The sequence below is a fragment of the Raphanus sativus genome, chromosome 9, assembly GCF_000801105.2.
Source record: "Raphanus sativus cultivar WK10039 chromosome 9, ASM80110v3, whole genome shotgun sequence".
Lineage (NCBI taxonomy): Eukaryota > Viridiplantae > Streptophyta > Magnoliopsida > Brassicales > Brassicaceae > Raphanus > Raphanus sativus.
In genome coordinates, this window is record NC_079519.1 from 32,670,470 (window position 1) to 32,691,846 (window position 21,377).

Below are 21,377 nucleotides of genomic sequence, written 5' to 3' on the forward strand. Positions count from 1 at the left end.
GGATATACTTTAATAATGAGATCTCGAGAATGGCGAGGGAGATGAGAAGATCAGATCAGGAAAGAAAACGAACAATAATCCACGACAAAGACGGTAATGAAAATTAGGGTTTTTGAGATGCGTACCTGTAGTAGATTTGCTGAAAAGGATTTAGCTTTCGACCAACAACGGCAAAAGTTAGAGACAGGATAATAAAGAGTGAGATTCCAATGTTCTGTAAGCTTTTTTTATTTTTTTTGTTTGCTGCTGTTCGTAGAGTTCGTTTATGGTATTTTTCTGAATATAGATAAATTATAAATAAGTAGTACTGTTAAATGATGTGATTAATAAGTAAGTACTGTTAAATGATATGATTAACAAAAGTTTTTATTAATTAAAGTGATTAAATTTCTAATTAAATCTGGAATAGTGTTTATTGTTTAAGTAACATTTTAAAACTAGAAAAGTCTTTTCCTTTTCTTTTAATTGGAGCAAAGAAAACATTCATGAAAGAAGCAGCAGAGGAGAATAATTGCAATTCGTGGTGTACTTTTTCTTTCTTCTTGGCATTTAATAAGTTGGTGTCTTTGTCTATTGGTCTTTTTATTTTATTGTTTTATTAAATTCACAAGGAAAAGGGATTTATTAGTATTATTCTGGTGTTGTTGGTGAGCAAAAATAATCAACTATAAATTATGTTTTCTTCTTTTTTTGACCACGAACTTTGTTTTATTTTAACTCTTTTATTTTAACTTTTTTTATACGTGTTAGGTTAAAGTTTTTATACGTTTTGGAGTTATTTTCCAACAAAAAGATGAAAATCGTATTCACAAAATAGATCTCACTCTACCAAGAACGAAGTAGAAAGAAGTTAACGAATCAGCTTATTTTACAAATGCATTAGGAAGTATAATGTCACGGTGACAATTATCTCTGTTAAAAATTCTTATTAACAACATATTTTGGTGTAACTTATTATCTTATATTGATTTGATATCAATAAATTTAAGATGTTATCAAAAAATCGTATTGACAATACATTATATACGTGATGATTGTGTGTGAACACTTTTTGTTAACTAATATTTTCTGTGTTATTTTGTAGGCGAAATTAATAGTATACTATTTCTTTCTATTTCATATTAAATGTTATTTTCGTTTACATTTTCAAAAAAAAAAATATTAGATGTTTTCTTTCTAATTTTTATTTTTATTTTTACTTTTACTTCATTGAGATTTCATTTTCAAACCAGAGGATCTGTGTTCTCATGACACTCCTTAGAGATTTCACCACCTGTTGTTGTTCTCTACCCATACATTACATAAAATGTTATTCCATTTATAGAGTATGTAATTGTTTCATCTTCTTAGTCTGCCTTTTTGTTCACTTCTACTGTGTCATGAGAGTGTGTCATCTTGTTGACAGAAAAAAAAAGGGTAAGATTAGTGTGGTATCTTCACCTTACCTTCTAGATAAAATGGGTAAAACAAAGTTGGGCTCAGAACAAATAATCTACTTTTTTATTCGACCATATTTGGGCTCTCATCTTATAGGCTCATATGAAACTGCTTAAAAGCCTTCTCTCGATTATTATTTTTATCCAATAAAGGGAATAATTATTCAGAGCTAAAGAACAGAAGAATTCACTTAGGTCTGTTCTCTGACAAAGCTTGAATCACAAATCTTGGACAAGAAGCCATGGAAGTCGAAACCGATGCTACGAAGGGACAAGAGTCGAAGCAACAGATCAGAGACGAAGAACTATTCAAAGCGGCGGAATCGGGAGATTCTTCGGTGTTCATGTCTTTATCTCCTGAGCAGCTAGCGAAATCTCTCAGTTTCAGAAACGAAGACGGTCGCTCCCTCCTCCACGTCTCTGCTTCTTTCGGTCATTCCCAGGTTTGTTTCCAGAAATCTAGGAGGAAAATAATGGGTTTAGGAATCTTCATGTAGTCAAAAAGTTGAGTAATTTTAGCTGCATTATTATATGGACTGCGTTGTTGCAATTTTGTTAGCGATTTTGGGTTTTAGAAAGGAGATTTTTTTTTCAGATTTTTAAGAGCTTATGGATGTGGAATTTGCAGATAGTGAAGTTGTTATCGAGTGTAGATGAATCAAAGACTGTAATCAACAGCAAGGATGATGAAGGTTGGGCTCCTCTACATTCTGCTGCTAGCATCGGCAAGGCGGAGCTCGTTGAAATCTTATTGACTCGAGGTTGTTTGTGTTTGTGTTTTTGATATTTTTTTAATCAGATTTAAATTCTATTAGTTCGTGTCTCAGCCACTGTAGTTAGATAGATTTGTTGCATATAAAGTTATATGTTAAAGATGTGAAGTTTTAATTATGGATTTGTTCAGGTGCTGATGTAAATGTCAAGAACAATGGTGGTCGCACTGCTCTTCACTATGCTGCTAGCAAGGGATGGTTAGAGATCGCTCAGCTTTTACTAACACATGGCGCAAAGATAAACATCACCGACAAGGTTTTTGTGTAGCTTCTTTATGTCTTTTTTTTTTTGACAATACACAAACTTTGACATTAATCTTTGTGCACTCTCAGGTGGGTTGCACTCCGCTTCACAGGGCAGCAAGCACCGGAAAGTCTGAAGTTTGTGAGTTCCTGATCGAGGAAGGAGCAGAGATCGATGCTACGGATAAAATGGGCCAAACTCCACTCATGCATTCAGTGATCTGCGATGACAGACAAGTAAATTGTCCAAATCTCACATGACCTTTAAAGCGTAGTTTTCTCTGAAGGCTGAAGTACTCTAATAATAAGTTACTATTGTGTTTCATTGGACCAGGTTGCGTTTCTCCTTGTAAGACATGGTGCAGATGTGGATGTAGAAGACAAGGAAGGCTACACCGTTCTAGGCCGAGCTTCCACCGATTTCCGACCAGCACTTATTGATGCTGCCAAGGCTATGCTTGAATGAGAAATTTTCTCTTAAAACGGATTGAACATAAAAAGGATTGTTCTTTTATTTGTTCAAGTTTGCAAGATGTTTCAGCTGATTTGTTCCTGAATATAATGTTTATCAATCCATTTTCTTCTCTACAAATTTTCAATTGTGTATTAAATCTCCAATTAATTGCTCTTTTCCTTCAGTTGAGAAAAAAAATATTTTCTAATTATTATTTAAATGGAAAATATATCTGAAAAAAAACTTCTTGCTCTTCCTTTCTTATCTTCTAAGAAGTCATTTACCATCCTCACAAAAAAAAATATCTAGAAGCAAAGATGCAAACCAAAATCTCTTCTCTCTCTCGGCCGAGCTTCACTCTCCATGAAACAAGAGCACCTCGTCTCTCCTCCATGGCTTTACCTTTACCATCACCACCATCACAGTTTAAGCACCTTCTCTGCAAGTCCACCTTCCCTCTCGCTGCCTCACTCACCCTTCTCCTCTCTCCCTGCACCGGTAACCCTCACTCTCCTCAATTTTTTTCCGACCGTTCTATATACATAATATGTCTGTATCATCGTGATTATAATTTTGTATAACGTTCGGATCTTGCTACAGCTGAAGCAGGCTTAATGTCGGGAAGTCCCGGTATAGAATCAGTTCCTGGTCCTGAATTACCTAAGCTCGAGTTTCTTGAACGTTTCAATGGTACTACTAATCTTTTGAAATCTTTGGATCAAATTCTGGTATGGGACAAAGGGGGTTGAAAAAATCTAGAATGGGACACTTCTAATTTTAATTAAAAAATAAATTAAAAATAAATCAAAATTTGGGGAAAAGACCATAAGACTTAAAGAATTAAACATATTTACTAGTTTATGCCATGACTATCCTATCCAGATTTGACCCGGATCCAGACCCAAAATCCGACCTAAAACCCGATGCAATTTTAACCCTAATCTTCTTCTTCTTCTTCTTTCTTCTCCATTAATGTTCTTCCACCATAAAACAAAATCAAAAATTTTCTTTAATAATCTACTAAATTTCTTTTTCTTATACCAAATCGATCAACCCATAGTCATGTTCAATCAATTATATCTTATCTAGAATCAAATTTCATCTTTTTCTTATGAGATTCAAGATAAAGAAGAACGCAGAGTATTACTAATACAACTAGTACAACTATAATGAGTATAACTAGTATACCAAGTATAACTGATACAAGTAAAATATGTATACAACTTTGCAATTAATATAGTGATTTTTATTTTTTTTTTTGTTTTCACGTATAAAGATGATAAAAAAAGATGATGTAGAACCAAGAAGACATATTGGTCTAATCTTCCTCGCATGCATGTATCAAATACATGAATAATATATTTTTAATAATATTTAATTTGACTAATGATTTGTTACAAGTTGTACTAGTTATACTAGTTGTACTATTTTCGGAAAAAAATCATATTCATCTTTTTGCTCTCGAGACCAAAAAGGTAGATACGGAGCCAGAAAAAAATTCAACCATGGTTCCAAATACACGAGTCACCGGAAAAAGAAGAGAGAGGGAGTGTCGGCGATGAACAAAAAGGACTCTACTATGAAAAAGAGAGGTGCCGCAACGAAGAAGAATAAATATACAATGAAGAATAAGAAGAGAGATACAACGAAGAAGAAGAAGAGAGATACAACAAAAAAGAGTGAAGTCATGACAAAGAAGAAGAAGCTCGATGGTGGTGTCTACGGTGGTCCTCGTCAAATCTAACCAGGCAGGTTCAGAACCGTGAGAGAGAAACCACATCTCCATTTGGTAAATAAAACAAAATATTGAAAACTCTCAATTAAAATAAATTAAATTTTGTCACCATTAACCAATTAAGATATTTGTTCGTTTAATTCATATGGAAAACATGATTTATTAGTCGTGTTAGTTACATTAATTGTATATTATATATGAATTATATAATTTATATATACCAATTATATCAGTTATACTAGTTATATCATTTGTTTGCATGTTTAGTTGTACAAGTTATATTAGTTATATACATAGAAATAAGAGAAGTCGTGTGGTTATGATCAAACAAGGAAAAAATGATCTAGGGTTGAGAGAAAGTGGGTCCCAGGTGAAAGAGAGATGAAGAGAAAAAATATTTTGTGGTTCAAATTAAAAGAGATGAGACGATCTAATGGTTGAGAATGCATTTTCATCAAAGGCAGTTTTGTCATTTATAATATATAAAATAACAAGTAGTTCTACCAATTTTCTAGTTGTACAAACTATACATAGTTGTACTAGTTTTTGAGTTATACCAGTTTGTGCATAGTTGTACTTTGGCAGTGAAATCGTAAAATATCAGTTGTACCATATAATAAATACAATTACATCAGTTGTACCACTTATTTATGTTTACATGTCTTTGCCCGGTTACAATGAAATCATCATTTTCATAAAAATACATTTCATGTATGTTTTCTAAAAATTAAGTGGACAAACAAGTTAACAAACCTTAAAAGTATAAGGTAGATCATGTAAGCTTGTGGAGTTCTGTAATAATTTTCAAAAAAAAAAAATCCAAAACTTCAAATAAATTAAGAGAAACTTACGAGCAGATACAAATTGAGATATTTGATTGTTTTTCTCATATAAAATACCAAATTGGTTTTGTCAAATTTATGAAATGTCAAAGTTGTACCAGTTATACCAGTAATACTTGTTTAATATATAATAAAAATGATACCAATTGTTTATATGTCTAGGCTTAGAGATTGTACCAATATTTTCACTTTATAGCTTTGCAAAAATATGTTTGATATTTTTTTTATCTTAATAACATGACTAATATAGTTTATAAACTCAAATAAAATATATGAAATTTTGTCATCATATACAAATTAGGATATTTGTTTGTTTATTTCACATGTAAAACATGATTTACTAGTCCGGTTAGTTATAGTAGCTACATATTATATATAGATTATAACATTTATATACTAGTTATAAAATTTCTTCACATGTTCAGTTGTACGAGTTATACTAGTTATACCCAGTCGAATTAATGAATGAGATATGGAAGATTCTATGGCTGTAATTGAAGAAGGAATAAATGATCATGTGGTTGAGATTAGAGGGAAGAGAGAGAAGGAGATACATATGTAATCGTGTGGCTAAGATTAAATCGTAGACAAGACGATCTAACGGCTATGGTTGATATTTCAATAATGGCATTTTCGTAAATATCAGATTCTCTTTTTTCTTTATGATCCGATGGCTCTGGTTTAAAGAGAGAAAATATAATCGAATGGCTCAGATTATTCTTTCATTAATGGCAATGTTGTAATTTTTTAACTATTATCCCATGTAGATTAATTTTGGTGGTTGTAGATTTTTTTTCATCCATTTGTCCCGTAACAGATTAAAGTCCGAAATCTTTAAGACAAAAGTATTTTTTGTCTCTGTCTGCTTCAAGAAAAATGCTTTCGTAATTGCAGCTAGAAACCAGAAGTTCTACGCTGAAAACGATTCAAGATTCAAAGATTCTCCAATTCTCAAGAAACTACTCGAGAACTCCAAACTAAACAAAGAAAAGTAAGTGTAAAAAAAAACTCTCATCATTTTTGAAGCCCATTCATATACTCATATGGTCTCTAAGTGCCAAAACAGTGTAACATGTCGGTTTTTGTTGTGTGTGTCTTTGTTATAGGAATGAAAGAGCGATTCAAGACAAGTATTGTCTAAGAGGAGCAGAGTGGGGAGTAGGAGACTGTTCAACCAATGGAATGACAGATGAAGAGAAAGAAAAATTCATCGAAATGTTGAAGAAGAAGACTGGCATTGAATAAAACTTTCGAAAATCACATTTATGTATTTTGCTTCTTTTTTTTTTTGGAGAACAGAGTATCTACGCTAAATGCAAAAATACAAAACATGACAAAAACAAACGTTTCGATAAACATCCATTCATTCACGGATCCGTGAGTTTAAGAGTAAGCGACGCAATCTCACTCACAACCAGTAACTTATCAGCTTCAAACCCTTCATCTTCCTTCTCAGGTTTCAAATCAGCAAACAACCGAAGAATCTTGTTCCGATTCGCCACGAGTATCGCCACGATATCCTCTGGTTTCCTCTCGTTCGCCACAAACAGCTTGAAGATATGAAAGGCCTCTAGCTGAATGTTCTTGGTCGGTTCTCTGAGCAGATTCATCATGATCCTCAGATGATCCAAACTGCTCACGTACCTCACCATCACACCCGAGTTAGACCGGTCCATCAGCACATCCCCCAACAGCTTCGACGCTTGTCTCTTCGTGAAATAGCTCCCTTTCTCCAACAGCCTCGTGTTGTACTCCGCGAAAAACCACTCGTAGTTCTTGGAAAGGTACTCGGAGACCGTGGACTTGTGCCTGGTCAAAAGCTCGCGGAAGATCTTGCTTGCGTCCGTGGCTACGTCAAAGTACGGAAGCTGGACGTAGTCGAAGAACCTTTCGAGGTTCTTCGACTCGAGAATGTACTTGGCGACGACCTGGTGACGGACGCATTCTTTAAGCATCCCCGTGTAGTGCAGCGCCAAATGGTGGTCACGACCGATTCCTTCGACTAGCGTGTCGATCACGTCGAGATTCGATTCGAGATACTCAGAAGCAACGAGTCGGCTTCCGACTTGTTGCTTCTGAAGATTCGCCACGATCTGCGTGGCGTCTTTCCTCGCCTCGAGGTCGAGTTTCGGAAGAGACTTGATCAAGGGGCGAAGCGTGTCTTCTCTGAAGAACTCTTGCGTCAGAGAGAGACACGCTTCGGCCACGGGCTCGGCTTCGCTGTTTCCGTACAAGATCGATTTCAAATCCCTAATGTTCCTGCAGATCTCCGGAAAAATCCCTAACCGTTTGGAGTGTTTCGTGTTGGTTGTTGTTTGTTCTTCGTAGTCGGTGGTTTCGGACAGAGCGATGAGATCTCGTGTCTGACGAACGATCTCTCCGGGAGGACGAGGCTTGTTTCTGAAGAGACCTTTCATCCTATTGCTGCTTCCGTGGTGGTGGTTGTTCCCTAGGTTACCGCTGAAACTGCTAAGCTTCCCGCTGAATGTGATGCTGACTTCATCGTCGTATGATGAGGTGGTGGAGACGCGTAGATGGCTCCCTGCACGGTGGTGCTTTGACGACGGAGAGACATCGGAGCCTCCCTGACGCCAAGCACCACCGATCTTGGAGACACACGCACCTATTTTTCTCCCCTTTGGGTTTAAACAGCAATGAAAAGAAAAAAAATTCAAAAGCACACACACACAAAACAAATCTCTATCTAATGTAATTATGTTATATGTCTTTATCTAGGGTTTTCTTTTAGGGGTTTCGCTGCTAAATCAACATTGTTTCTTTTGATATCCTCACAGGAAAGAGGAAGGAGGAGGAGGGAAGGAAGGAAGAAAGAGACAGAGTTACTATAATTGGGGGGGGGGTTCTCGATTGCCTAATTTTGCCGCGCGGATTTTTCGGTGTTTGTTTGTTTTTAAGAATATCTTTGGTGTCTTAATTAGGTTAAAAGCTTATTTTTTTTATTTTTTTCTCAACGATTATTATGCGTGTCCGTGAAGTTATAAAACGGATTTGGTCAAATGTTAACTAAATATATTTGACTAACAATAAAACATAGAATCCAAATATATCTTCAATTTTTTACCAGAAAACATATAAAGCATTTTTTCATACTCGATGTATATACATATTCCGATTTTGTAATCTACATTCAAATAATTGAAAAGGCTGATTAGGTCTCAAGAGGCCTTAATTTGGTCACTAGTGGGCTTTACACAATAAGAGTCTTAAAATAATTGCCTAATTCAGTTGCTATGACCTCAGCAAATAACTGAATGATCGAAAAATTTAACTGAGGTGAGGTATATGGAAATGATATGTTATGGACCTATGGTGTTTTACTGACATGTGTTTTGTGTAAGAGTTTTGAACTTTTTTTATCATCCAAAGATCTCCATAATGCCATTGACAGTGACGATTATAGTTTAACTTTGGCAGCTAAGTTAAGAGATAAAATCTCAAAGCTTGAGGAAGAGTATTCAAATGCGTATAAGCAATTTAAGACTGTTAAGCTCATAACTACAGAAGCAAACATGGACATATAAAACCTTCTTTCTTGTTTCTAGCAGACGACTCGTTGTGGATAATCCCATCCACATTCCAATAGTTTTGGCTCATGGTTGTCTGGTTTATGCAGGAACGGTTTGATCATCCATAAATCTCTTTTCTTTTTCTTTTTTATGGTGCGGATACAGCTGGAGATTTCGTCCCAATCCAACAACTATGTGTGAAAAGTACAACAAGCCTCTTCATGAACTTCCTTTTGTTCACAAGAAGAAGATCAAGATGGAAGCGGCATGTAATGATGTAAACCTAAGAATTCACAAGGTCAGACCACACAACCAAGTAACAAACTTAGCATAGCCCAGAGATGTAATCAACAACAACTGTTCCTGCTCTGTACACTAAAACAAATCTACTTACAAAGAATGCTTTGTGTATATATGTTTCTTTTGTTGGCTATAGAAATTAACCATCTACTGATAACTCTGTTTCCATTGTGATATGGCCTGCGATCTTGCTCAGACCTCCTTGCTTTCATCAAATTTCTCATTTCTTTTAGCCTGATTCCATCTTCCATCCAATGCATATAAGATAGATCCAAGGACATAATAATTAGAAGCATCATTAAGAAATGCTGCACAACATCTCACCTCTGGTTCATTAGGCATCTTCCATGCCTGCTCGTGCTAATACATATCCATGAGAGATGTCAGCAGGCATGAGTTGATCTCTATGCTGGTCTTGATCAAACAACCATTAAACCACTTCCCTTGATGTACAGATGAGAAAGTTGATTGATGTTATACTTATGGAGCCTCCCATAAGTATAACATTAATCAACTTTCTCATCTTGCATTGACGATTCAAAAAAAACATGAGTGAAATAATAAATTTAAATGCTTGAAACAAACTACTATGTCTTTACTTTAGCTAGTTTGCTAATATTGATTTCAATATCTGTCCACGTTTTTTTAATGATTATCAAAACAACAAATGAAGTAAACATGTAAGCGACTAACCGAACACTACATTTGAGTTATATAATTAATTAGAGATAGTTCCATTACAATCTTCCCATGCAATCATCATTTTATTATTTAAAATTTTTGTATATAGATTAACTAATAAAACTGTTTATTTTTGTTTAAAGGTTTTACCAGTTAATGTCTTCCCTAGATATATGCATATTCTCTCGTCTGCATTTTGTGAATCTTCTTACAATGTTTTTCTTCTTTTCTCCTCCATTGAAGGATACCTGAAGACTATATATATTAAGCCTCAATCGAATTTCTATACATATATTTTAATTTCCTTACACCAAAGAATCATGGTTATGAAAACGGCGGATAGAAGCTTTTCTGTGGCAGCAGTTGCCTTGGTCATCGTTATGGCTACATATCTTGTTGCTCTATTCTCCACCGTGTCCGACCTTGAGTTGATTCATTCGCTAAATTTATCTCAAGGTATGTCAGAAGTCTCATCAAACCACTTCTTTAGAATCTACGATCAAACCCTTTTTACAAAAATGGATAATTGTGATAAAAATGTAACTTTTTTTTGTAAACTTGATTTTATTTTTAAAGGCTTAACTTTATTTATTTTTAACTCACAAATAGTTTAGTTAACTTAAATCTGAATGCTAAATCAGACTTTTTAAAATTAATTACAATGTACTAATATGATTTAGAGGTAGGCATTTGGATAGCCATTCGGGTTCGGTTCAGATTTATTAGGGTTCGTATTTTTGGGTAAAAGATTTCAGACACGTTCGAGTATTTATAAATGTTGGTTTGGGTTCGGTTCAGATTTTTGCGGGTTCGATTTAGATTTGCGGGTTTGGTTCGGATTCAGATAATCCGTTTAAAGTGTTTGAAGATTAATTTATACTTAAAAATTCTAAAAATTTAAAAATAAAAATAATATATAAATTTGAGTAATGAATGCCAAAATACTTAAACTTAACATAAAATGGTTTATATTGAATATTTGGATGGATAATCAACACTTCCTTTGTATCATTTTAAGTGGATTTTAAGATTTTTGCACCTAAATTAAGAAAATACAAACTTCTATACAATTTATCTTGGTTGTATAAAAATATTAAATGAAACTATTCTGACCAATAAAAAATCTCAGTATTTTGTAATTGGTCAAAAAATTCAAATGTTATTAAATTTTACTTAAAATAGTGAGAACATCAACTATTTTGAAACAAAAAAATTCTCCAAACACCTCTTAAAGTGATACGGAGGGAGTATGATTTTTTTAAAAATATTTTTACCTACTTAAAATATTTATTTTTGACTTCTCTATATATTTTAAAATATTTTGGACAAATTCAAAATATCATATATGTTTTAGATATTTTTAGATATTAAATATAAAAGTAGCTAATATATTTAAATATGTATATCTGATTTAGATATATTCGGATATTCAAATTATTTTGGTTTCGATCGAATTCGGTTGCGATTTTTTAGATTACAAAATTTTGAATTCGTTTAGATATTTAACAAGTTTCGGTTCGGATTAGATAAAATAATGATTGATCGATTAAAATATGATTGATCGGTTAGAATATCATTTTTTATTCCATGCAGTCCCGGCTAAAATAATTTTGAGCCTTCGATATGTCAATTTTTAAATAGAAATGTCAGCTATTATCTGATAATTAATAAATAAATGTTTCCTATGTTTGACAAAAAAAGATGTTTCCTATGTAGACACGTTACAACAGACATGGGAATCAATAAAAATCGACCAGCCTCCCCAAGATATGACTTCATCAACAATCATATGTGATCGAGCCGACACCAACTACGATGTCTGTTCAGTCAACGGCTCATGTCATCTCGACGTCAGAACCCAAACCATCACTCTCATGGACCCCACTTTCGCCACATCAGCACCGATTGTCGAAAAGATCAAACCATACCCAAGAAAGGCAGATAACTGGATCATGTCTAAAATCCAAGAACTAACACTGACATCAGGCCCACCGAGCCTCACCCGGTCATGTGACATAACACATGATTCGCCGGCTATTGTGTTCAGCGCCGGAGGTTACACCGGAAACATCTATCACGATTTCATGGATGGTTTCATTCCGCTTTTCATCACAGCCAATTCGATATACCCCAACCGGGATGTCATCCTCGTGGTAGCGAATCCTAGGAACTGGTGGATGCCAAAATACAAGGACGTTCTAGGTGCTTTAAGCAAACACAAACCAATATTACTCGAGAATAAAAATGCTTCTATTACACATTGTTTCACTTCAGCTATTGTGGGCCTAATATCATATGGTCCAACATTAATGGACTCAACCCAGTTTCCCAACCCTGGATTATTAGTTGGCTTCCACAATCTTTTAGACAAAGCCTTCAACACAAGTCTATCCACTTTCAAACCCCAAAAGCCTCGTCTCGTATTGCTTAGTCGATATGGCAACGTTGGTAGGGTGATGTCAAACGAGGAGAAGATCAAAGAGATGCTTGAAAACGTTGGGTTCGAGGTGATCACATTTAGACCATCAGGAACTACGAGCATGAGAGAAGCGTATGAACTTATAAAGTCGAGCCATGGGATGGTCGGGGTTCATGGTGCGGCATTAACCCATTTGTTGTTTCTTAGACCCGGTTCGGTTTTTGTTCAGGTTGTTCCTATTGGAGTAGGTTGGGTGGCTAAGTGTTACGGATCGCCTGCTAAGGCAATGAAGTTGGAGTATATGGAGTATTCTATTGGTGTGGAAGAGAGTAGTTTGGTAGAGAAGTATAGTAGAGATGATTTGGTTTTGAAAGATCCTATTGCTTTTAGCCGGATGGATTGGGGTGTGACCAAAAGGGTTTATTTAAAAGAACAAGATGTTAGATTAGATGTGAATCGGTTTAGGAATCATATGAATAAGGCTTACGAGAAAGCTAAATTATTTATGGACTTAAACGGTTGATTTAACGTTTATGCTTGTCGTATTTTTATATAAATTGTTTGATGGTCAATTTGAATGAATATACTGCCGTAAAAAAAAATTTGAATATACTATGCTGTTGTGTGTTTATGTGCATATACTCTAATAGATTATAATAAATCACAATATGATTCGCCCAAGAAGGCAAAAATTCTTTCCGTCTTTCGAACATGGGAAAAAATACAAAGTTCACAAGTATACTTTGGTTCTTCGGACAATAGCTGCATTACGTGGATGAAGTTTCTTCTTGTAATAACAATGTTTTTACAAAAATGGAATCTTTCGTTGAAGATGATTCTCAATAAATCTTGATTATGACTAATCAGTTTGATTCATTTATAACATTAGTAGGTAGACTGTACCACACAAACCGCTCATAAATAGCCATAAAACTTATATCATTCATAGTTCCATCATAGACATTACTAAAGCTAAAAATTCCCAAGAACAAACACAAACCCTGTCCGATTCAGTCAAACACTAAACAAGATCCAATACACAAACTAGCTTTATTACAAAAACTTCAAACACTGACACCTTCACACTTCATCATCCATCAGACGTGATTGTTGTTGTTGTCGTAAGCCACAGAGACCAAGTGAGGAACTTTACCATCATCAAACGGCAAACTCACATACTCTCTCGCAAACTCCTCAGCAATCTCCCAAGCAAGCTCCCCGCGAACCGCTTTACAGTACATATACATCACGGTGGTCGCCGCCACGTAATACAGCATCAGAACCGTTAGAACCGCAGACGTCACCACGATCTGGACCACCACGAAGAAAGCACTCGTCCACAGCTTCCCATCATCGTAAGTGGCCACGGCGCTGACCCAGACGAAACTCGCCTGAGCCACAGCGAAGAGGAGGATCATAGAGAGAGAAACGCTCTCCATCCCTTTGATTAAGGTTCTGCTTCTCTTCAGCGACGTTAGCCCCCAAGAAGACTCCACGACTACCACGGCCCAGGAGAGGATCCAGTACACGTAGAGTTTGACTACGACCGCGAGTGAGATGAATATGACAGCTGGCGAAGCGTGATCGAGCGAGATTACGGTTACGACGCGGGTTAGTAAGAGAGCTGTAAACCCTAGGATCGAGAAAATTGAGAGTACGATGAGGTTGGAGGTGATTAGAGTGGCGAGGAGAGGGAGGAAGGAGGAGAAGCTGGATCTGACGGCGGAGACGAGTTTCACCGGCCGTCCGTAGAATCCCTGGTGGACGCTGTAGGAGATTGAGCCGATGGCTAGGAGGTTGAGGACGGCGACGACGGCGATGTAAGCGATGAGGAGGAGGAGGGGGGTCTTGGTGGCGTCGTGGTGGTGGTGGAGTGTGTTGCGGAGGAGGGAGACGCTGTTGTGGTGAGGGGAGGAGGATTGGTCGAGGATGAGGCGGGAGACGGAGGGGAAGACGGTGACGGAGAAGCAGAGGGGGAGGAGGAAGAGGACGGAGAGAGCGAGGAAGTGGCGTGAGTGGGCGTTGATTATGCGTTTTGATTCCGATAAGACCACCCAGAGATTCACCGTAGGCGGAGGAGGGAGAGGAGATGGCGTCGTCATTAGAGCGCGCGTGGGGACACGGAGTTAGAAAGAAGAGTCTAGAAAGTAAAGTAAAGTAAAGTGACCACGACTCTTCCTTCAAGAGAATCAGGACTGATAGGGTAGATTCGGGCCGGGCCGGGTCGGGTCAAACTCCGTATATCTTTTTTGGTTCTAAACCCGAATAGACTTGTCGACTCTTTTATTTTATTTTTTTATTTTTTTTGACAAGGGATACGATTTTATTTTTAAACCAGTCAAGTCTCAAACACATCATGTAATATAATTCCTGATGCACTACATCAATTAATATATATATATATATAATATATATATATATATATATATGTGATGATTAATCATTAACTCTTTGTCCCAATATAAAAAATTCAAGGGACACCTATTATTGTCTCCGACACCGACATGGGTTCAAGGGACAATTTATTGGATTTTATATATTCTCCTACACATGAGAGCCTTTCTCACAAGGATGGGTTCACGAGTGATGTTATGGCAAATCTCAAACATGTCAAGAGATGGAAAGCCAATAAAATCGATTCAGAAATATCAGGATATGAAATAGACCACGATACGAAACAAGGGTAAACGAGTAGACAACATGTACTATACTAGTGTTTATTTCTTCCTTATCTTGTTTCACTAAGTTTATGTACAATAAGTTTCTCTTTTCTAAGTTAATGCTTAGCTTGATATGAGGATTGTTTCATTATGCTTTCTAAAATTTTATGGTTGCAAAACCTGTATGTTTTTAATTTGAATGTCTTTTTTCAAAAAAAAAAAAAAAACCATGGGATTAACTGTTTTCTTCTGCTCCTTTGCTTTTGTTACATTTGTTGTATAAGAAGTTGGGTTTACAAGAAAATATCCGAATATAAGCGTAATATAATTAATATAACAATGCATGGCATTCATATCTAACTAAAGCGACGCTCATGCATAATGTATTGATCACCTAGTATCACCAAAAACAATCATGCATAAGTATTAGATTTCTTAAATATAACCAAATAAATCATATCAAAGTAGCATGTTAGATTTTGTCAAAAAAGTAGCATGAGTTAATTTTTAATTTTCCAAGTTTAATTGAATATTAATAAATTAATCTGAGACTTTTGAAGTCTACTGAAATCATTTTATAGCTTTACTAAAATATCTTTAAATTTATTTTGAAAATAGAAATACTAGAGACCAGTAGTGTCACTATCATCTGTTAGATATTTTGGTCTAAACTAGGAAAATATCATTGTTACATTTTTTAAATAATCTAAATTCCAAACAACACATAGCAAAAGCAGAACATTATCCCAAAAAGATGAACAACAACGCAGACGCAGAGCAAGAAGAAGAGTTCAGTGAATGGGTAGTGATACAAACCTCACCCACAAGCTCATCAATCGACGCATCTAGCCCTCTAAACTCACCGATATCACAAGCAAGCCAAGACCATGATGATGAAGATACTGTTGTTCCCGTCATAGCAGAGGAAGATGATGAATCCTCCTCCACGGTGAATCAGTCGTTTCCGTGTTGGGTGATCGAGACTGCCAAGAAGCGTTTGAAGGACTCAAGATTTTTCGAGAGGGCGTCTTGTAATTACGTGAGTAGTACAAGGGTGTTCTGGTCATTGACCCTCGTTTGTGGTTTCTCCCTTGTCTCGAGCCTTGTTTATGTTAAGGTCCTGAGATGGTGGAGACGATTGCAAGAAGAGAAGCTGAGGTTTCTGCTTCTTCAGCTTAGAGAGAAAGATCAGGTTTGTGCAAAACTGATTACTCAAAAAAGATTTTTAACTCTTGAAATTTATTTTAGGAAATCTTTTTAAAATGTTAGTTCGATATTGAGTGGAGTTCTGATAATTTTGTAGAAAATAAAGGAGCTTATACTTGAAATCGGGAGACTGAACGAGTCGCTATCATCAAGACGCAGAGTTCGAGTGGTTCGAATCATGTGACGAGACCAATATATTTTTGTAGTAGAACATTGGCTATTTGTTGTGTGAAGTATACAGATTATGGACATATATATATTAATGTCCATGTGTATGTAAGAATATATATAAAATCAAAGGAAAATAGAGTGGAATACAGTTTAAGTATAGTGTTTCTATCATTGTTTATTGGGTATCAAACACAAATAATTTTGCATTTGAAACTACAATAATTAGCTTTGTAGGGACTGTTCGTTTCACCATGAGCCATTTAGATGAATATGAAAATTTTATTTAAAAAAAAAAAATATTTTGACATTAAAAAATAAGTCATTTGGATAATTCATCTCGATCAATATTGTTACAATATAATCATAATTCCTACATGATCGTCATCATCAATGAGGGGGTTTACATCCTGGATGTGAATGATATATGAATGTAAGCATGCTCTGAGTCACTGAATAATATTAACCATCATCATAGTCTTCATGAGATTTTTTTTTGTGCACTAGTATTAACAAAGAGTTTAGCGTAGCAGGCTTTAAAGAGGTCCGGTCCATGTGACTTTTAGCAAATAAATTGAATTTGCCTTTACAGATAAACAAGATCCGCTGTAACACATTGGTTTATTTCTAATTGAACATCGAAAGGAGTTCGCTCCTGTTCGCCTTCATGAAATCCGTGTTCAAATTTCCGGCAGCGGAATTTTTGAATCTTTTTTGTTTTTTAAACAATTTTTTTTATATAATATCAGTTGGGCTTTAAATATACTTCAACTGAATAATTGTTTTCCGCCTATTGTTTTGATGAAAGCCCATGTAAGTGAATACAAGTATACAACTATCTTATTATATAAAGGGGAAAATCGCATAAAAAACTCTCAAAATGTCATTTACTAGCACTTTAAACCTTGAAATTTTTTCACTAACACTTTTAACCTTCAAAGTGACATTTGTATCATAAAAAACCTCCAAATCAAAAAATTGACCGGTTCAGCAGGTAATTTTTCAAAACTAATTATTTAATTAATAAAATAAACAAAATATATAAATAAAATCCAAAAATAAATAAATATCAAAAATTTTAATAAAATTTACAAAAATCAAAAAAAAGAAATAAAAAAAAATAAATTAAAATTTAAGAAAATTAAATAAATATATTAAAAATTAAATTATTTTCTAAAATATTAATAAAAATAACTAAAAATTAATAATAAATAAGATTAAATTTAAATAGAGAAGAACTAAATAAAAAGTTCACAGTTTTTTTAAAAAAATGGAAAATATAAAACTCAAAATTCAAAATTCACAAGTGACGATGATGGTTTCTCACATAACCATTAACAATGACGATAATTGCCATATCTCCAATGATAGTTTCCAACATCATCTTAAAAATGACAAAAAAATCTTTTTCGAACTTTTGAATTTTCATTTTTTTTGAAATATATGAATTTTTTTATTTTCTGTTTTTAGTTTGATCTCATTTATTTTTGAATTTTAATTTTCTAAATAATAATTAATTTCAGATTTTTTTCTAACTTTTTTGATTCTTATGTAATTATATATTAATTAATAAAAATCAGAAAATTAGAAAAAATCAGAAAATTAATTAAAATTTAGAAAATTAAAATTCAAAACTAAATGAGATCAAATTAAAAAAAAACAGAAAAATAAAAATTCATATATTTCAAAAAAATGAAAATTCAAAAGTTTGAAAAAAAATTTTTTTTGTCATTTTCAAGATGATGTCGGAAACTATCGTTGGAGATATGGCAATTATCATCATTGTTAATGGTTATGTGAGAAATCATCATCGTCACTAGTGATTTTGAATTTTATATTTTCCATTTTTTAAAAAAAATTGTGAACTTTTTATTTAGTTCTTCTCTATTTAAATTTAATCTTATTTATTATTAACTTTTTAGTTATTTTTATTAATATTTTAGAAAATAATTTAATTTTTAATATATTTATTTAATTTTCTAAAATTTTAATTTATTTTTTTCCATTTTTGTAAATTTTATTAGAATTTTTCGATTTTTATTTATTTTTGGATTTTTATTTATTTATTTTGTTTATTTTATTAATTAAATAATTATTTTTAAAAAATTACCTGCTGAACCGGTCAATTTTTTTATTTGAAGGTTTTTTATGATACAAATGTCACTTTGAAGGTTAAAAGTGTTAGTGAAAAAACTTCAAGGTTTAAAGTGTTAGTAAGTGACACTTTGAGGGTTTTTTATGCGATTTTCCCTTATATAAAGTGATCCATTGGTGTGACACTGTTGTTTTCAAACTCGTTTAATTAAACAATTTTTTTTTTTGGGCAACACATTTTGATTAGTTAAACAATAAAGACGAAGAAGGGAGTTAAATGATGGACTTTTTAAAAATATTTTAAATAGCGGCAGAGATAATGACGTGACCTGGAGTCTCCGATGAGTTCGAGCTGTTTGGATTCTCCTCAAGATTTTGAAGTCTTCTTCCAAAGTAGTAGGTAGGTGATTTTCTCGGGAAAACTATCACCAGAAAAGAAAAAATACTCATAGAAACTTTTGAACGGTTGTATATGTTTCCTTTGTCCCTCGAGAGAGTATTAGGACCAAAGTGTAAGATGTTTTTGTCATCTGGTTCGAAAATCCCGCAAATAATAATAATAATAATCAAAGTTTTTATCGGATGAAGGTGGGTCGGAGGTAGATGGAGATTCAAATTAGATCGGAGAGTACTCAGACTCCGAGCGATTATAAGCGACCGAGCCCAAGAGTTACCAAAACTCGATGGTTCTTTAGAGTCTGCTCCAGCATTTTGGTTTGGACTTGCTTGTTTCAGCTTTGCGTGCATTCCAGGATCTTCACCGGTTTAACCAATCAGATTTCCCTTCCGGTTGAGCCGGTTCGATTGCAGCTTCTGCTTCCTCCTAGAAGTGAGTGTTTATGTTCTTGGTATTTAGGGTTTGATGTTGTGCTTAAGAAATTTTAAGCACTTTTGCAGGAAATTATACAAGTAATGGGATTCTAAGAGTGTCTTGTAATGGCGGTTTGAATCAGATGCGTGCAGCGGTTTGTAAACCCACACACGCTCTCTCTAATTTGCAGATTTAGGGTTTGAGGTTTTGTTTTTGTTATGTTTTCAGATATGTGATATGGTGACAATTGCTAGACTGTTGAACTTGACACTTGTTGTTCCAGAGCTTGATAAGAAATCTTTCTGGGCTGATCCAAGGTTTCTTCTCACTTTTTTTTTTTGTGTATTGTGTGTTAAGTAAATAGTAATTTAAACCATCTTTGGTTTTAACTTTTTTTCTGCAGTGAATTTGAGGATGTTTTTGATATAAACCATTTCATCGATTCATTAAGAGATGAAGTCCGGATCATAAGAAGCCTTCCTAAACGTTATCATGGACACAAACTCTTCCAAATGCCTCCAGTGAGCTGGTCAAATGACAAGTATTACTTGCACAAGGTTTTAGTCTTCATTCATTTTCTTAACTTGCTTATGAATGAATGTTGATTGATTGGTGTTTTCTTGTTTTTCAGCTCTTGCCGCGGTTCAGGAAACATAAAGTGATACATTTCAACAGGAGTGATACGAGATTAGCCAACAACGGTCTCTCTCTCCATCTCCAGAGGCTGAGATGCCGTGTGAACTTCCAAGGACTGAGATTCACTCCCCGTATCGAGGCTCTTGGAGCAAAGCTAGTTCGGATTCTCCAACAGAGAGGGACTTTTGTGGCTTTGCATTTGAGATACGAGATGGACATGTTGGCTTTCTCTGGCTGCACTCATGGTTGCACTCAGGAAGAAGCTCAAGAACTCAAAAAGATAAGGTATATTATATAACATTAATACTCTTCTACCTTTGATGCTTCTGCTTAATTAATCTTGATCTGTATGGTTCTCGTTATTATAGGTATGCATATCCTTGGTGGAAAGAGAAAGAGATAGTGTCTGAAGAGAGAAGGGTGCAAGGACGTTGTCCATTGACACCTGAAGAGACTGTTTCGGTCTTAAAAGCTTTAGGGTTCCATAAGGACACACAGATGTACATTGCAGCTGGTGATATCTACGGTGGTGAGAAGAGATTAGCCCTTTTAAAAGAATCATTCCCAAGAATTGTGAGTTTTTTTCTCTTTTTTTCTGTCACACTTTCAACCTTTCATCATATAATAATATGTTTTATCAGGTGAAAAAAGAAATGCTGCTAGATCCAAAGGAACTGCAACGGTTTCAGAACCATTCATCACAAATGGCAGCTCTAGACTTCATTGTATCGGTAGCCAGCGACACTTTTATTCCTACCTACTATGGAAACATGGCTAAAGTTGTTGAAGGTCATCGAAGGTAACTATTATTACATAAATAAAAATGTTTACTAAATGTCTCAGCAAGATTTATTGAAATGAGCATTTTTTTTTCCTTTTGGAAAGATATCTTGGGTTTAAGAAAACAATATTGCTAAACCGGAAGAGAATAGTGGAGCTATTGGACTTGCATGAGAACAAGACACTATCATGGGATCAGTTTGCAGTATCTGTCAAGGAAGCTCATGAGGGAAGAAGGATGGGAGAAGCAACACATAGGAAAGTAATCTCTGATAAACCAAAGGAAGAAGATTACTTTTATGCCAATCCTCATGAATGCATCAGTGTAGTAAGTCCATCCACTATAACAGAGTAAAGCTTCTTTATTTATTTATTTATTTATAAAGCATATACTAGATCACTAACCACTAGAGCAGGATCTGATTAGTTACCATCTCTGTGTTTTTCTTTTGACCCTTTTTTTGGTTTTTGTAAAGTTAAAGAGATGTAAGTTAAGAAGGGCTGTATCTTTATATCAGGAATTGGTTTACCATCTCTTAAGATCTAATTGATTTAATCAATGACATTAGGAGATATAAGGGGAATATTGTGGATCATAGATCATTATTACTA

General features: G+C 34.6%; 8 protein-coding genes across 10 annotated transcripts in view; 5 read left to right on the plus strand and 3 right to left on the minus strand.

The window, feature by feature from the left end:
- The window catches only part of LOC108828437 (probable methyltransferase PMT5), a 30,365-nt gene extending 30,083 nt beyond the window's left edge, over positions 1-282 (minus strand). Inside the window, exon 1 of one of the 2 annotated variants that reach the window (XM_056995511.1) lies at positions 126-282. The gene's annotated coding sequence lies outside the window, so the exon portion shown is untranslated. The remainder of the gene's footprint in view (positions 1-125) is intronic. The other variant, XM_056995510.1, reaches the window with a different exon arrangement.
- A 1,306-nt stretch (positions 283-1,588) lies between these two features.
- Positions 1,589-3,090, plus strand: LOC108825572 (uncharacterized). Its single transcript, XM_018598888.2, has 5 exons — positions 1,589-1,879; positions 2,065-2,197; positions 2,341-2,465; positions 2,543-2,689; positions 2,787-3,090. Exons 1-5 carry the CDS (start codon positions 1,679-1,681, stop codon positions 2,916-2,918), a joined length of 738 nt encoding a protein of 245 aa, XP_018454390.2. The 5' UTR covers positions 1,589-1,678; the 3' UTR covers positions 2,919-3,090.
- An 87-nt stretch (positions 3,091-3,177) lies between these two features.
- LOC130500339 (uncharacterized) lies at positions 3,178-6,857 on the plus strand. Its single transcript, XM_056995284.1, has 4 exons — positions 3,178-3,404; positions 3,507-3,596; positions 6,378-6,474; positions 6,590-6,857. Exons 1-4 carry the CDS (start codon positions 3,224-3,226, stop codon positions 6,726-6,728), a joined length of 507 nt encoding a protein of 168 aa, XP_056851264.1. The 5' UTR covers positions 3,178-3,223; the 3' UTR covers positions 6,729-6,857.
- Positions 6,700-8,433, minus strand: LOC108836012 (MO25-like protein At2g03410). The gene has a single exon (XM_018609227.2). The coding sequence runs from the start codon at positions 7,898-7,900 to the stop codon at positions 6,851-6,853; it is 1,050 nt and encodes a 349-aa protein (XP_018464729.2). The 5' UTR covers positions 7,901-8,433; the 3' UTR covers positions 6,700-6,850.
- A 1,876-nt stretch (positions 8,434-10,309) lies between these two features.
- LOC108825314 (xylan glycosyltransferase MUCI21-like) lies at positions 10,310-12,933 on the plus strand. Its single transcript, XM_056995334.1, has 2 exons — positions 10,310-10,447; positions 11,708-12,933. The coding sequence occupies exons 1-2, from the start codon at positions 10,312-10,314 to the stop codon at positions 12,931-12,933; spliced, it is 1,362 nt and encodes a 453-aa protein (XP_056851314.1). The 5' UTR covers positions 10,310-10,311.
- Positions 12,934-13,332: 399 nt separating this feature from the next.
- Positions 13,333-14,615, minus strand: LOC108828669 (uncharacterized). Its single transcript, XM_018602418.2, has one exon. The coding sequence runs from the start codon at positions 14,510-14,512 to the stop codon at positions 13,508-13,510; it is 1,005 nt and encodes a 334-aa protein (XP_018457920.1). The 5' UTR covers positions 14,513-14,615; the 3' UTR covers positions 13,333-13,507.
- A 1,155-nt stretch (positions 14,616-15,770) lies between these two features.
- LOC108825864 (uncharacterized) lies at positions 15,771-16,604 on the plus strand. The gene is made up of 2 exons (XM_018599220.2): positions 15,771-16,262; positions 16,374-16,604. The coding sequence occupies exons 1-2, from the start codon at positions 15,825-15,827 to the stop codon at positions 16,458-16,460; spliced, it is 525 nt and encodes a 174-aa protein (XP_018454722.1). The 5' UTR covers positions 15,771-15,824; the 3' UTR covers positions 16,461-16,604.
- A 2,319-nt stretch (positions 16,605-18,923) lies between these two features.
- On the plus strand, positions 18,924-21,361 carry LOC108825846 (rhamnogalacturonan I rhamnosyltransferase 4). 2 transcript variants are annotated; one of them, XM_056995335.1, is made up of 8 exons: positions 18,924-19,050; positions 19,127-19,503; positions 19,578-19,666; positions 19,753-19,906; positions 19,981-20,270; positions 20,354-20,558; positions 20,627-20,784; positions 20,871-21,357. In XM_056995335.1, the coding sequence occupies exons 2-8, from the start codon at positions 19,492-19,494 to the stop codon at positions 21,118-21,120; spliced, it is 1,158 nt and encodes a 385-aa protein (XP_056851315.1). In that variant the 5' UTR covers positions 18,924-19,050; positions 19,127-19,491; the 3' UTR covers positions 21,121-21,357. The 2 variants fall into 2 exon arrangements, with proteins under 2 accessions (XP_056851315.1, XP_018454704.1); XM_018599202.2 differs by lacking the exon at positions 18,924-19,050 and having other exon boundaries at positions 19,121-19,367; positions 19,436-19,503; positions 20,871-21,361.
- Positions 21,362-21,377: the final 16 nt, after the last annotated feature.

What these genes read in the sequence shown, in the direction of transcription:
- LOC108828669 (XM_018602418.2), bottom strand. Translation starts at nt 14,512, where the DNA reads ATGACGACGCCATCTCCTCTCCCTCCTCCGCCTACGGTGAATCTCTGG.
- LOC130500339 (XM_056995284.1), top strand. Translation starts at nt 3,224, where the DNA reads ATGCAAACCAAAATCTCTTCTCTCTCTCGGCCGAGCTTCACTCTCCAT. An exon ending in GTTTCTTGAACGTTTCAATG is followed by an intron (nt 3,597 to 6,377) that starts GTACTACTAATC and finishes TCGTAATTGCAG; the next exon opens with CTAGAAACCAGAAGTTCTAC. An exon ending in TCCAAACTAAACAAAGAAAA is followed by an intron (nt 6,475 to 6,589) that starts GTAAGTGTAAAA and finishes TCTTTGTTATAG; the next exon opens with GAATGAAAGAGCGATTCAAG.
- LOC108825864 (XM_018599220.2), top strand. Translation starts at nt 15,825, where the DNA reads ATGAACAACAACGCAGACGCAGAGCAAGAAGAAGAGTTCAGTGAATGG. An exon ending in AGCTTAGAGAGAAAGATCAG is followed by an intron (nt 16,263 to 16,373) that starts GTTTGTGCAAAA and finishes ATAATTTTGTAG; the next exon opens with AAAATAAAGGAGCTTATACT.
- LOC108825572 (XM_018598888.2), top strand. Translation starts at nt 1,679, where the DNA reads ATGGAAGTCGAAACCGATGCTACGAAGGGACAAGAGTCGAAGCAACAG. An exon ending in CTTCTTTCGGTCATTCCCAG is followed by an intron (nt 1,880 to 2,064) that starts GTTTGTTTCCAG and finishes TGGAATTTGCAG; the next exon opens with ATAGTGAAGTTGTTATCGAG. An exon ending in AGATAAACATCACCGACAAG is followed by an intron (nt 2,466 to 2,542) that starts GTTTTTGTGTAG and finishes GTGCACTCTCAG; the next exon opens with GTGGGTTGCACTCCGCTTCA.
- LOC108825314 (XM_056995334.1), top strand. Translation starts at nt 10,312, where the DNA reads ATGGTTATGAAAACGGCGGATAGAAGCTTTTCTGTGGCAGCAGTTGCC. An exon ending in TTCGCTAAATTTATCTCAAG is followed by an intron (nt 10,448 to 11,707) that starts GTATGTCAGAAG and finishes TTTCCTATGTAG; the next exon opens with ACACGTTACAACAGACATGG.
- LOC108836012 (XM_018609227.2), bottom strand. Translation starts at nt 7,900, where the DNA reads ATGAAAGGTCTCTTCAGAAACAAGCCTCGTCCTCCCGGAGAGATCGTT.
- LOC108825846 (XM_018599202.2), top strand. Translation starts at nt 19,142, where the DNA reads ATGGAGATTCAAATTAGATCGGAGAGTACTCAGACTCCGAGCGATTAT. An exon ending in TCTTTCTGGGCTGATCCAAG is followed by an intron (nt 19,667 to 19,752) that starts GTTTCTTCTCAC and finishes TTTTTTCTGCAG; the next exon opens with TGAATTTGAGGATGTTTTTG. An exon ending in ACAAGTATTACTTGCACAAG is followed by an intron (nt 19,907 to 19,980) that starts GTTTTAGTCTTC and finishes CTTGTTTTTCAG; the next exon opens with CTCTTGCCGCGGTTCAGGAA.